This window comes from Kryptolebias marmoratus, linkage group LG10 (genome assembly GCF_001649575.2).
Source record: "Kryptolebias marmoratus isolate JLee-2015 linkage group LG10, ASM164957v2, whole genome shotgun sequence".
In the NCBI taxonomy this organism is placed as follows: Eukaryota; Metazoa; Chordata; class Actinopteri; order Cyprinodontiformes; family Rivulidae; genus Kryptolebias; species Kryptolebias marmoratus.
In genome coordinates this window covers 14,342,722-14,353,563 of record NC_051439.1, presented here as the reverse complement: position 1 = coordinate 14,353,563, position 10,842 = coordinate 14,342,722, and the positions used below count along the sequence as shown (strand labels likewise).

The window sequence follows — 10,842 nt, the reverse complement described above, 5'->3', positions numbered from 1 at the left end:
ACCTAAACTAAATTCAAAAATATTAACTAAACAAAACATGAACNCCTGAACAGACCTGAGACTAAAGACGAACCACTGGGAGACAAGAAGGCACGAGCAAACAGAACATCAGGGAGACAAGAGTATGACAATGAACCAGCAGCGAAGTAGAAAATGTGACCGGGTATTAAAGGCAGAGGGTGATTAGTGGAAGTGGGCACAGGTGAGATGATTATGGAGCTAGAGGCAGGTGTAGATGGGTGAGAAAAGGGAAGAGAGAGAGTGTGACTGAGGAGAAGTGAATGGTGGCTGAGGCACAAGGAAGAGACAACTAAATAACAAACAATAAACTCGAACTGAAATATGAAGACAAAACATAATACAAAAACCTTACATCCTAACAAGGGGAGCTTATAAGCTGCCCGGCACTAATAAAATTACTGTACCTAATGTTCATAATGCATGACAAGGATCAGTAAGAATGGCAACAAGTTTTGAAGTAGAAAATTAGAAGAAAAGCAAAATCGTGATCCATGTTTCATTGCAAAAGACCTTCACAAAGATTTAGCATCCTCCGGAGACGTGGTGCACTTTACTGTGCAGCCACACCTGAGCAAGAAGGGCCTTTGTGAAAGATTAATGTAAAGAAAATGTTTCCTACAACTTACAGTGCTAGGAGTCTGCAAAACAATGCATAAATTAGCTTTCTGGAAACAAGTCTTTTGCAATTGGAAGGTGAAATTGGAGCATTTTGAGCTGTGTTTAGAGATAATAAAAAAATGGGTGCATAATTTACCAGACAGAACACCTTTAAAATGGTTGAGAACAGAACTGGATCAATCATGTTATTGACTGTTGTTGCTGCTAGTGGCAATCAAAACAGTTCACTGGTAGACTGAAACATTGATGCCAAAACTGAGGATTATGGAAAAATCATTACAATAGTACCAAATTTGTGTGTACTTCTGGGATATTAGGTCATCTTTTGCTAACTTAGCAAGTAGCTTATGCTGTTAGAGACATTTTGGCCTGGGAAACCAATGTTTTCAAATACATCCACAGCTACAACTCAGCAGGTTGCTGATGATCTAAAACTGAACTGTCTCTGTTTAAATTAAACAAACCTGTAAATATTCCAACAGCACAATTTCTCTCATATTTGTCTCATGGGCTCTTTTGGCCATCAGGGGTGCTTTATTGGCATAAGCTTTGCAGAAGTGTTTAGACAAACAGGAAATAAAGCAAAGGATGGACATGTGGGAAAAGCTGCTTAAATCGCCCCCCCCCCCCCTCCTTTCTGCATTAAAGCCAGATCAAATTAAATGGTTTGATACTTTCTCAGCCAATCCGATTAGGCCGATTAATTCCCAAAAGTGTTCAAATGATTAAAGCTGGTTAATGGGCCGTGAGGAAAGTTCAGAGTTGGCTGTGATATCACACCGAGTCAGAGGAAAATCAATATAAAAAGAAGATAACACTCTGGCTTTGCTTTTAGTTAATTAAGACTATCTGCATATTCTGATCTGACAATCTGTTTCTTAAAAATTGCAGACCTTTGAGGAGAATATGGCTGATAAATAGTGCATCTGCTGTGTAGTGACACGGTGCCTAAATATAGAGGAGAAAATGGAGCAGAAGAAAGGAACAGAGAGAGAAGCATAAATATTCACAGTCCATTTAAAGAAGGCTGGCAAAAATCTGGTCATCAGAGAGATTTTGTCCTCTGATAAACTTAGCCTAATGTGACAATATGAGCTTTGGGTTCGCCTCACAATTTGAAGATGGATGTTTCTGCTTGGGGATCTTTTTTTGTGTCACTTTGACACAAATGTTCATTTTGCTAAAGGACAAATCAAGAGAAAAAGACAAAATGGTAAATGGCTACAGGTCCAGCTCCTCCCCCACCCCACTCTCACTTTCTTTTGTAATATACTCATCACCCGAGGGAGTGGTATCCATCACTGAGACGGCTGCTGGGATGTTATGCCGTGTCGCCTCATGCATGTGAACACAAGGTGACTCAGGGAGCGATGTGTGCCCGTAGTCTTATGAATGCAGCCCCATGTTTCCCCCATAAAGTGTCCATCAGCACCTTAATGCATCTCCCAGTGAAAGTGTCAGAGCCTGGGCTTGCACATTATTAACTCCAGACATTTTATGAGCCAGTGGAACAGAGTGCTGCTTCTGAATAAGATATATATTCAGTGGCAGTATCAGTCTTCAGTTTTGCTATATTACTGTTTTTAAACCACAAATTGTGTTCCTGCAATAGTGGTTCAATAGTGGTTCCTCATTGGTTCCTACTACTGACTACATTTTTTATTACTCCCAAAAGGTACAAAATGATCTAGGCCTTATTTTCCTGCATATAATTTATTATGTCATATATTTGCTTGAATGTAAAGTACATTTATGTTATGTAAAACAGTGTTTACCACTATGAATTGCAGAATGTAATCAGAAGCAGAAAGAGAAGGGTGGAAGGCTTGTGATGAATGCATGAGATTTTAATTAAAAATGTGAAATAAATTGGCTTTAATCCTTTATTATATTTGGAGTCAAACAAAATTATGTGAAAAGAAAGGACTGTCTTTAAACTCATGATGAAGAACTGTGCTCAAAAATATCTTTGCTTCCTGCACAGTGGGGAAGAATAAACAGCTTGAGAAGGAAATATGTCATCACACGGATCATGTGGCTCTGCAAAGTGGCTCAGTTGATCTAAAACGCATTTAAGTGGCCATCTCGGGAGCCTAATTTCATAAAGGACTTTCAGCTTACGCAACCAAACCCTTGGGGGCGCTTTAAAAAAAGCAGCCAGCAAAGCCAGACGCTGAGCAGAGGAAGACGCCCAAGCCTGTAAGTTTAGAAATCAGTGGAGTTTACGGCGCGCCACCCACAGCCAATCATTTGGCTGGAGTCAGCTCAGCCTCTGTCGGAGTTGTGCGTAAAAATCTACCTGCAAGACGCGTCAGGCGGTGCCATGGCATCCAGGACTCAGCGTGCAAAGTCCTCTCTCACGCCCACGGAATGACTTCCTTTTTCCTTCACGGACGTTTGTGTTCAGATGACAGTTGCTCTTAAAAAAACTGACCGTAATCTGAAGTAGGATGGTGGAGCAGCCCTTTCTTCCCCGTCGACTCCGCTGCGCCGAGGAACGATGCTGAGAGCATCAACGGGAGGATTTTCTACCACAGGTAAGATTTCTCCCGGGAGTGTTTATCAGCTGCTGTGCCAAACACATTCTTATGTTATTACAGTATAAATAGTGGTACACAGTTACATTTTAAGTGAATATAATAAAGGGCAAAACGATGAAGATTTTGGTGTGATCTGTGAGTTTTGCACTTTTATGTGAAGCGATGTGATCTCATCAAAACAATGAAAAAAAAAGAGTAATTTGTTGCATGTGTGAAAGAATGAAAGAGACAGATAAAGAGTGCTCACGGTCATTATTAATTGTGGAGTCTAATGACTCACTCGCGTGCGCTAAGTGCACTTCTTCTCGTGTCTGATGAATTATTTGTGGATCTGTAATGTGATTTTCCTTGTCTAATGTAGTGTGTAATGGAATTCCTTGTTATCTGGACTGTGGCTCACGCAGGAGGATGTGGACACACAGTGGTGAAGAGCCTGTGTCTTGTCTGTGTGTGTGTGTGTGTGTGTATGAGTGTGTGTGGAGGCTCAGATTCATCCACCAGCCCACATTAGTCATGCTTCCCCACAGCAAATAACTGTGAAATCTACTGCGGCTGCATGAGATCTTGCCCTCAGGGGGTCAGAGGTTGCAAAGGTCTACTGTAGATCTTCTCTGACCCCTGTAAGTATTTATATCTGTGCTCTGCCATTTCCTTTTTTTCCTCCCTCCAACAGCTTATTTCTCAATTCAGGACTTGCTCTGGTGTTAATTCACACCTGCCTGAGTAGCTATTATCTAATTTTATTATTAGTCAAGGGTTGAGAGATGAATTTGCTAGATTAGATCTTTGCGAGGCATGGCTGAACTGGCCGCTGGTGCTTGTTTGGATGTGGCTTATCCATGCAGGAGGATTTACAACACAAAATATCACATTTGCTCACTCAAATCTGGACATGCCCAGATTGCACTCCTTATTGGCAGATTTGTTGCCTTAGTGACTGCCTTTCCTCACACTCTATACTGTTGTTTGTTTGTTTTTTTTTAAGATAAAAAATACAACTTTTTATCTGATTTGTTCCTTTAAATAGATGAATTTGAATCAAGGAGTTGTGGAGACTAACTGACAAAAAAAACACATACCTGCCACATTTTTCATAGTTCTCATAGGCATTTCTTGGCACTTTTGAAATATATTTTCTCCTATGTTTATATGAAACTGGGGGTAAGTGATGCAACAGTTGAACATACAGCAGATGGTGATTTCATGGCTCATGCTGCTGAGAGCTTGTGAGAGGAATGTCGATTGCCAAACAAAATGAAACATTTTCCTGCACTCAGATCTTGGGTTTGCTTGCCAAGTTAGCTTATTTTTTGTATTCTCATACTGCACCTAGATTATAGTGCCAAAAATTAGTCTTGGTGTAAAATGGCAGCTTTTTATTTTGAAGTGTTTTACCTTTTATTAAATAAATTTGGTTCTAATGCCACTTGATGTTTTTTTTTCCAGCTGCTTTGATCCGTTAAACATTTGAACCAGTCCTCAAGTCATGGAGAGCCTCAGCGAGCTCCAAAACCCCCTGCTAGATAAAACCAGCAGACATACAGCTCCCAACGACTACCAGGGATACCAATGTGACTACCCAAGCCAACCGTATCAGGACAGCCTAATCGGTTACTACTACACCGGGACCAGCGGCACGCAGAAGACCCCACAATTCTTGGATGCAACCTCTCTTCAGCTTGCAGTGGAAGCTTTTTACAGGCCCAACTTCATCTTGTTCAAGGACAACGTTAGCCTTCACAGCAAGGATTCAAAGAACGAGAGCTTTGAGACAACTTTCACAGAGAATAAGGAAGCCGTGTCAGATGGGGTTTCAACAGAAAACACAGGGGAGAGCACACAAGGGGAGAAAGATGTGAAGATCCAGACGGTATCGTACGATGTGGAGGAGGAGCACTGTCCTGAGTATGAGGTCAGAGATCACACCAGAGCAAAATGTGAATAATGCTGTGTGAGGTGGAACACATAGTTCCAGGCAGGTTTAGATTGGAGCTGTTTATTAGTAGCAATAGTTAAACTCAAATGATTTTATTCAGTTTTATTAAGTTAATTTATAGAAATCACAACTAAATTCATCTCAGGGCACAACAAAAACAAAATGCACTATTTCAAATGGAATAAACTTAATCAAAGTCCAATTTATTCAAAATATAATCCAGTTCAGTCAAATTATTTCCTGTTATGTTCATTATAGTCCAATTTAGTAGACTTATGCTTATATATTACCAGAAAAAAAAAAAAAAAAACCCACCTAACTTGGAAAAACCAACAGATTGTTTTGGATCTTTCCTTTAATTCAATCCTCCAGCCTGAACATTAAAGCAACGAGGGATAAATTCAAACTAAAATACAAGCAATTGGATTTTTTATTTATTTTTTCTGAAGCCGTTTCAAATGAGAAAGTTATTCAGGTGGGAAGCAAAACCTATTCAAGAGTCATTAAAGATGTCCAGCTGCCTTTGAATGATTACCATCTTCTGAAAGACTGAGAATCTAAACCAGCAATGAAAGAAAGCGTACATTAAAAATAACCTCTTAACATAAGAGTAACCAGACCAACCAGAGTGAGGAAAATTCATAAAATATATTTTATTTGGTAAATGGTGATCAAAAAAAGAGATTATATGTATCTGAGAAATATGGCTCCTCCTATTTATTATAAAATATTTTATGGTGTCATCTGGAAGCTTGGTAGTTTTTGTGCAGCCTGTTAATAAGGGATTGCCAGTCTAAACTTGGACTCCAATTTTAAAGAACAAAATTGTGTTAATAAAACATTTTTTACAGTATTTGACAGAATGATTATGGTATTAAGTTGCTACATGAAATTAAAAACTCATACTTGTATCTATCAAGACCATCTTGTAACAGAAATTGAGTCATGGTTAATGGAAGTATTAAATTTGCTGTTTTAATAGACTATTGGTGTAATTCACTCTCACAGTGTGCATGTCTCTCCAGCAGGTCCATTTGCCGGGATTTTATGTAGAGTATAATAATAATAATATGCTTTTGTTTTATTAATTTTGAAGAAAATTACTCATCTGACTCAATCAGTTCAAGCATTTTTTTAACCTAGGACTATAGCTGTTCTCCCTAAAGAAGAAAAAAAAAAACAGCAGCAAAGAGAGCAAAATCTTTTCAGAAGTGGTGAAAATCTAATTTTAACCAGGGATGCTTATGAAATACCCAGGGCTCCGAGCTGGCAGAGAGAGAAGTATAGCACCCTAACAGAGCTGCTGATCGCGCCAGCTCCTGTCACTCGGAGGCCTGGCAGATGGATAGAGACATTGAAACAAGCTCCATTAATGCCATAAGTAATGTCCTGCTTTGAGGGTATTAAGCGGGAGTTGGCTTGATGCATGGCTGTCGCAGCAGGTGAGCCTCCAGCTGAAGTTATTCTATGTCAATTCAAAAGAGCAAGTCAATCTGATGAATGGAGCTCCGATGCTTCAGCGGTACGATTTATGCGTTTAGTAAATCCTAAAAACACACACACAAACAATGCCATATGTACAGTAGCAAATTTAATCCAGGGAGGAACTTCACAGCTTTGGAAATCAAAAGTGAAACAAACAGAGCGAAGCTGGCCCTGGATTTCCAGGAAATAGTCTGTGTTGTTTTGTGCCTACATTTAAACTGGTGGTTCAAGCGATTGTGAGCAGGCAGATTCAAAACTGAACGCAGAAACCCCCACAACTTGTCTTTGCCTGCAGATGTTTGACATGTGTGTGACAGAGAAGAAATAAATTGCAGGTAACAAAGTACCCAAACCTTGGGCATGGTACCACTGTGACTGCCCTCCACCCCCACCTACCCCATCTAACAGGGTGCCCTAGTCTGTGTGTGCAATGCTGTTGAGTCAACTATCCCCCCAGGATGCTAACAAGACCTTGGAGAGAGCTGTGACAGGGTTGTTAAAGGCACTGTGCCTCGGTGGAGCCCCATCAGTTATACGGACAGACGAGACCGGGAGAGACTTGGGTTTCAGCTGGGCTGTCAGTAGGACTCAATGTACCAGTCACTCAGGTCTGTTATCAGGTCTTGCAACAAAGATAACAGAAGATTACTTGTGTTTGCAATTGTGAGTGTATTTATGTGATGTCAGAGTGTGCTGTTATGACCAGCTGCTGTTTTGATGGATCGCACCCGGCTGTCCAGGTGGACAGCGTTCATAAAGTAGATAAGAGGGAGTTTCATAATCTTTCCTTGGCAATGCTTGCTGTTTGTAAACTGCTTGGCAATTTCATGCTTCTTTTCTCCAGTTTCCTCAAACACATATATAAGGTTTTCTCATAGAAACGCTTGCTAAGTAGCTCTAATTGGATCCTGTGGTTTGGTAAAATCAGACATTGTGTGAAAAAACATGTGCAACAACCTCAAAAGTGTGGTTCTTATCACGCTTGAATGCTTCCTCTCGTCTTTCTTGCCTCCATGACTGTTCTTTAATTACCTGTGGATGGTTGGTTGAGGTCCTGCCTTATGCATTGATTTTTTGATTGTGTTCTCCTTTTTTCCTGCTTTGTTCGATCCCTGAAGGCAGCAACTCTAACAAATGAAACCTGCTTCTTATGGAGGCTATTTATTCAGGCAAACATCCTCTCAGTCTCCCAGACAGCTGTAAGAAGTATGGCCACCTTCTCTTAAAGGTCACCCACACCGTCACATTTCAATTGTTGCTGCAGGCATGATAGACCTATGTAGTCAGAGAGGCATTTGAATCTATCATTCATTAGCCTGCTCAAAGCCCATGGCCTTGAATTTTAGGATCGAGGAACAGTATTGGTGAGCCTGTTGAACACACCCCGCCTTGTGAGGTGCGAGGTGCATTAGGGGAGGACGGTGGCAGTCTCTCAGGCTGGAGAAGCAATTTAGTACATAAACGACACTGTCTTCTTGCTGTTTCTCCTGTCACGTCGTGATGATAGAACAATCCGTTAATCCCGAGTTATCTGTCATGCTGTTTATGGGTGTTGACAGAGGCACCAAATCCTCTTCAGCTGGCTGAGCACATCCTGTCCTGGGTGTTTGTGGAAACAAGGGCAGATACTCTGGCCTAGGATGGCAGAGGTGGAGGGGGGTTAAGTCGAGTGCGGGTGGGCCCTGTCAAGAAACACCACTTTGAAGATGTTCAAAGTGAAACTGACTATTACATGTCCGTCTTACTTACATATATTGCAGGTGTCACAGCCAAGATCAAAGCTGCATGTCTTGAATTAAATGAAAAAAAATGTTTTTCACCTAAGAATATGCACTGAAAAATAATGTTTAATTTTTTTTAGGCACCTAAATGTTCTGTCTGAATCTCCTGCTTTCCAGAGTGACAGCTCCAGCGATAGTGAAAGTGAGGACAACTTCATTGTACTGCCCCCTCGGGACTACTTGGGCCTGGCCATCTTCTCCATGCTCTGCTGCTTTTGGCCATTGGGCATCGTTGCCTTTTACTACTCTCACAAGGTAAAGGTCCAGAGACCTCAAGCCTGTCATTAATTCTGATTGCACAGCATTCTATTTAAGGTCAGTGAGCACAAGCACTCAGACAAGTGCCGCCGCAGCCCATTTTCCACCCCATGACCCTATTTGCAATTGTTCCAAATGATTGACTACGTAAATTCGTCGGCTTCTTGCTTCTTGTCAGTCACCTGTGAACAGAAAAAAACATTAATGCAGAGATTTTCACTCACAGCATGCTCTGCATTAGAAATGTGCCTCAGATATATTATTTTGAGCTGTTGCATCAGTGTATAAGACCTCGGTCTAACATTTCAGGTCCTGAAACCCCTACTAAACTGCATCAAATCCTAGACATCTTGCAACATCTTCCATAATAATTGCAAGGAAAAATATAATCAAATCTGAAAATAATATGTCTGATGAATAAATAAAAGGCCAGGCTCAATTTTTTTCTTCAGTAGCCAAAACACCCAAACAACACATTTGTCACTGTCAGAGGCATAATGACCTAATTGCCATGGTAACTAATGGCTCCCTGAGAGAATTTCTTGTTTTTTCTCTTTTTAACTGTGGCTTAACACCTACTCATGCACTCATTGCTGATGAGTAACACACAGGCTCGTTTCACGCTCTGCTTTTGTTTTGTCAGACCGGCAAGGCCATCGCTAAGGGAGACTTCTCCAGAGCGGGGATGAGCTCCAGAAGAGCCCTATTCCTGGCTGCACTGGCCATTACCATTGGAACCGGGATGTATGTGGGGGTGGTTGTTGCCCTCATAGCCTACCTGTCCAAACCTGGACATGTATAGCACTGGGACCAATTGCTTGAAGGGAAAAGGGGGTAAGCGAGAGGCAAGATGGGAGCGAAGGAAAGACTGGACAGATCATTTTGCCTCTCATGAACCTGTGTGACTGGCTAGCTGCAACAAAAAAAGAACAATTCAAACCAGAAAGAGAGCTCAGAGAATGAAAAGACTCCAGGTGTGGATGGAGTATTACTTCAACCACACAATGATCCAAACTAAATCTTCCTTTTCTGGAATGCAGCACTACCACCAGATGAACAAAAGGGATGGGGAAGGAAATAAATACATTGTTTAATAAGACAACTATTCTTCTGCACAGACTATGCTTAACAGTAGAAAACTACCAAACATTATCACCTTAGTAGTTCAAAAACATCCTTATTTGAGCTTCATAAAGGGTGTTTTATCTGTCTGTAATACTGTAGATTGTGTATTAGCTTCATTGTCAATAAATCTCTTGTATAAAAACAGTTAGCCAGTCAAGTTTTATGCGATTGATTACTGAGAAATAAACCCGGAAAGTGATTACTTTGGTAAAAAGTGAGGAAAAGACTCTTGACAAGAAGGACAAAAGGTGTTGAGAGTGGAGCTACACGAAGCTGCTAAGCAGTGGACAGGGGAGGTATTAGTGTCTTTTGTGTACTGTACATTTAGTCAATAAATGCATTTGGCATGAGTAATGAAACACCTTAAAATGTCTCCCACTCACTTGTCTTTTGGAGAGATGTTGCAGTTGGATGACGCTTGAGAAAAAGAAATCAAACAAAAGAGGGGTATTTCATCCAAAACAACATCAGTAGCCTATTTTTAGAAGAAAGAACAAAAAAGCCAAATGCTACAAGTAAATAGCGTGGAGTTTTATTGCTAAGCTGCTTGTCAACTGTATTCAGATGCAGCTATAGATCTTTTTTTTAAAAAATGACATTATGACTCATCAGTAAAAGTAAAGACGAGACTAATTTTGTTAACAACAACAACAGTGAGACAAACTGCACTTCAACAAGCTTATGTCAATTTAAAAAGAAAAAGACTAATTCTACACCATGTCTTTGCTTTTCCCAAATAAGCAAGTCAAAATGTTAACTGAATCCAATCTCATTTAACAAAAGAAATCTAATTTATTGTACGACAAGTTCAACAAATGAAATGACACTGAATCAAAAATATGTGTTTTTGTTCTTTGCTAATAGTCAGGAATTCTTTTTCAACTTGTGAATTCTTGATTAAGAGAATCTAAAATCAAGTGACAGGAGACATATTATGCAAAACAAGAACAAAACAGAATTTTCTGGGGTGATTTCATTTCTTTTTTTTATGTGTACATGTGGAAACAGTCAAGTTGATTTTGCAGCTCTTTTCTCGGCTGGTGAAACTCTTCCTCCCTTTGGTGCCAGATCAGACGCT

The 10,842-nt window shown here is 40.4% G+C and overlaps 1 protein-coding gene across 1 annotated transcript; it reads left to right on the top strand.

Annotated features, from left to right (window-relative positions):
* Window positions 1–2,824: 2,824 nt before the first annotated feature.
* On the top strand, window positions 2,825–10,389 carry LOC108233424 (synapse differentiation-inducing gene protein 1-like). Its single transcript, XM_017411859.3, has 4 exons — window positions 2,825–3,176; window positions 4,626–5,091; window positions 8,499–8,636; window positions 9,283–10,389. The coding sequence occupies exons 2-4, from the start codon at window positions 4,666–4,668 to the stop codon at window positions 9,439–9,441; spliced, it is 723 nt and encodes a 240-aa protein (XP_017267348.1). The 5' UTR covers window positions 2,825–3,176; window positions 4,626–4,665; the 3' UTR covers window positions 9,442–10,389.
* Window positions 10,390–10,842: the final 453 nt, after the last annotated feature.

Bases quoted from the DNA above. Each gene is read 5' to 3' on its own strand.
- LOC108233424 (XM_017411859.3), top strand. From the start codon at position 4,666: ATGGAGAGCCTCAGCGAGCTCCAAAACCCCCTGCTAGATAAAACCAGC. The intron at 5,092-8,498 runs GTCAGAGATCAC...CCTGCTTTCCAG, and splicing joins AGCACTGTCCTGAGTATGAG to AGTGACAGCTCCAGCGATAG. The intron at 8,637-9,282 runs GTAAAGGTCCAG...TTGTTTTGTCAG, and splicing joins CCTTTTACTACTCTCACAAG to ACCGGCAAGGCCATCGCTAA.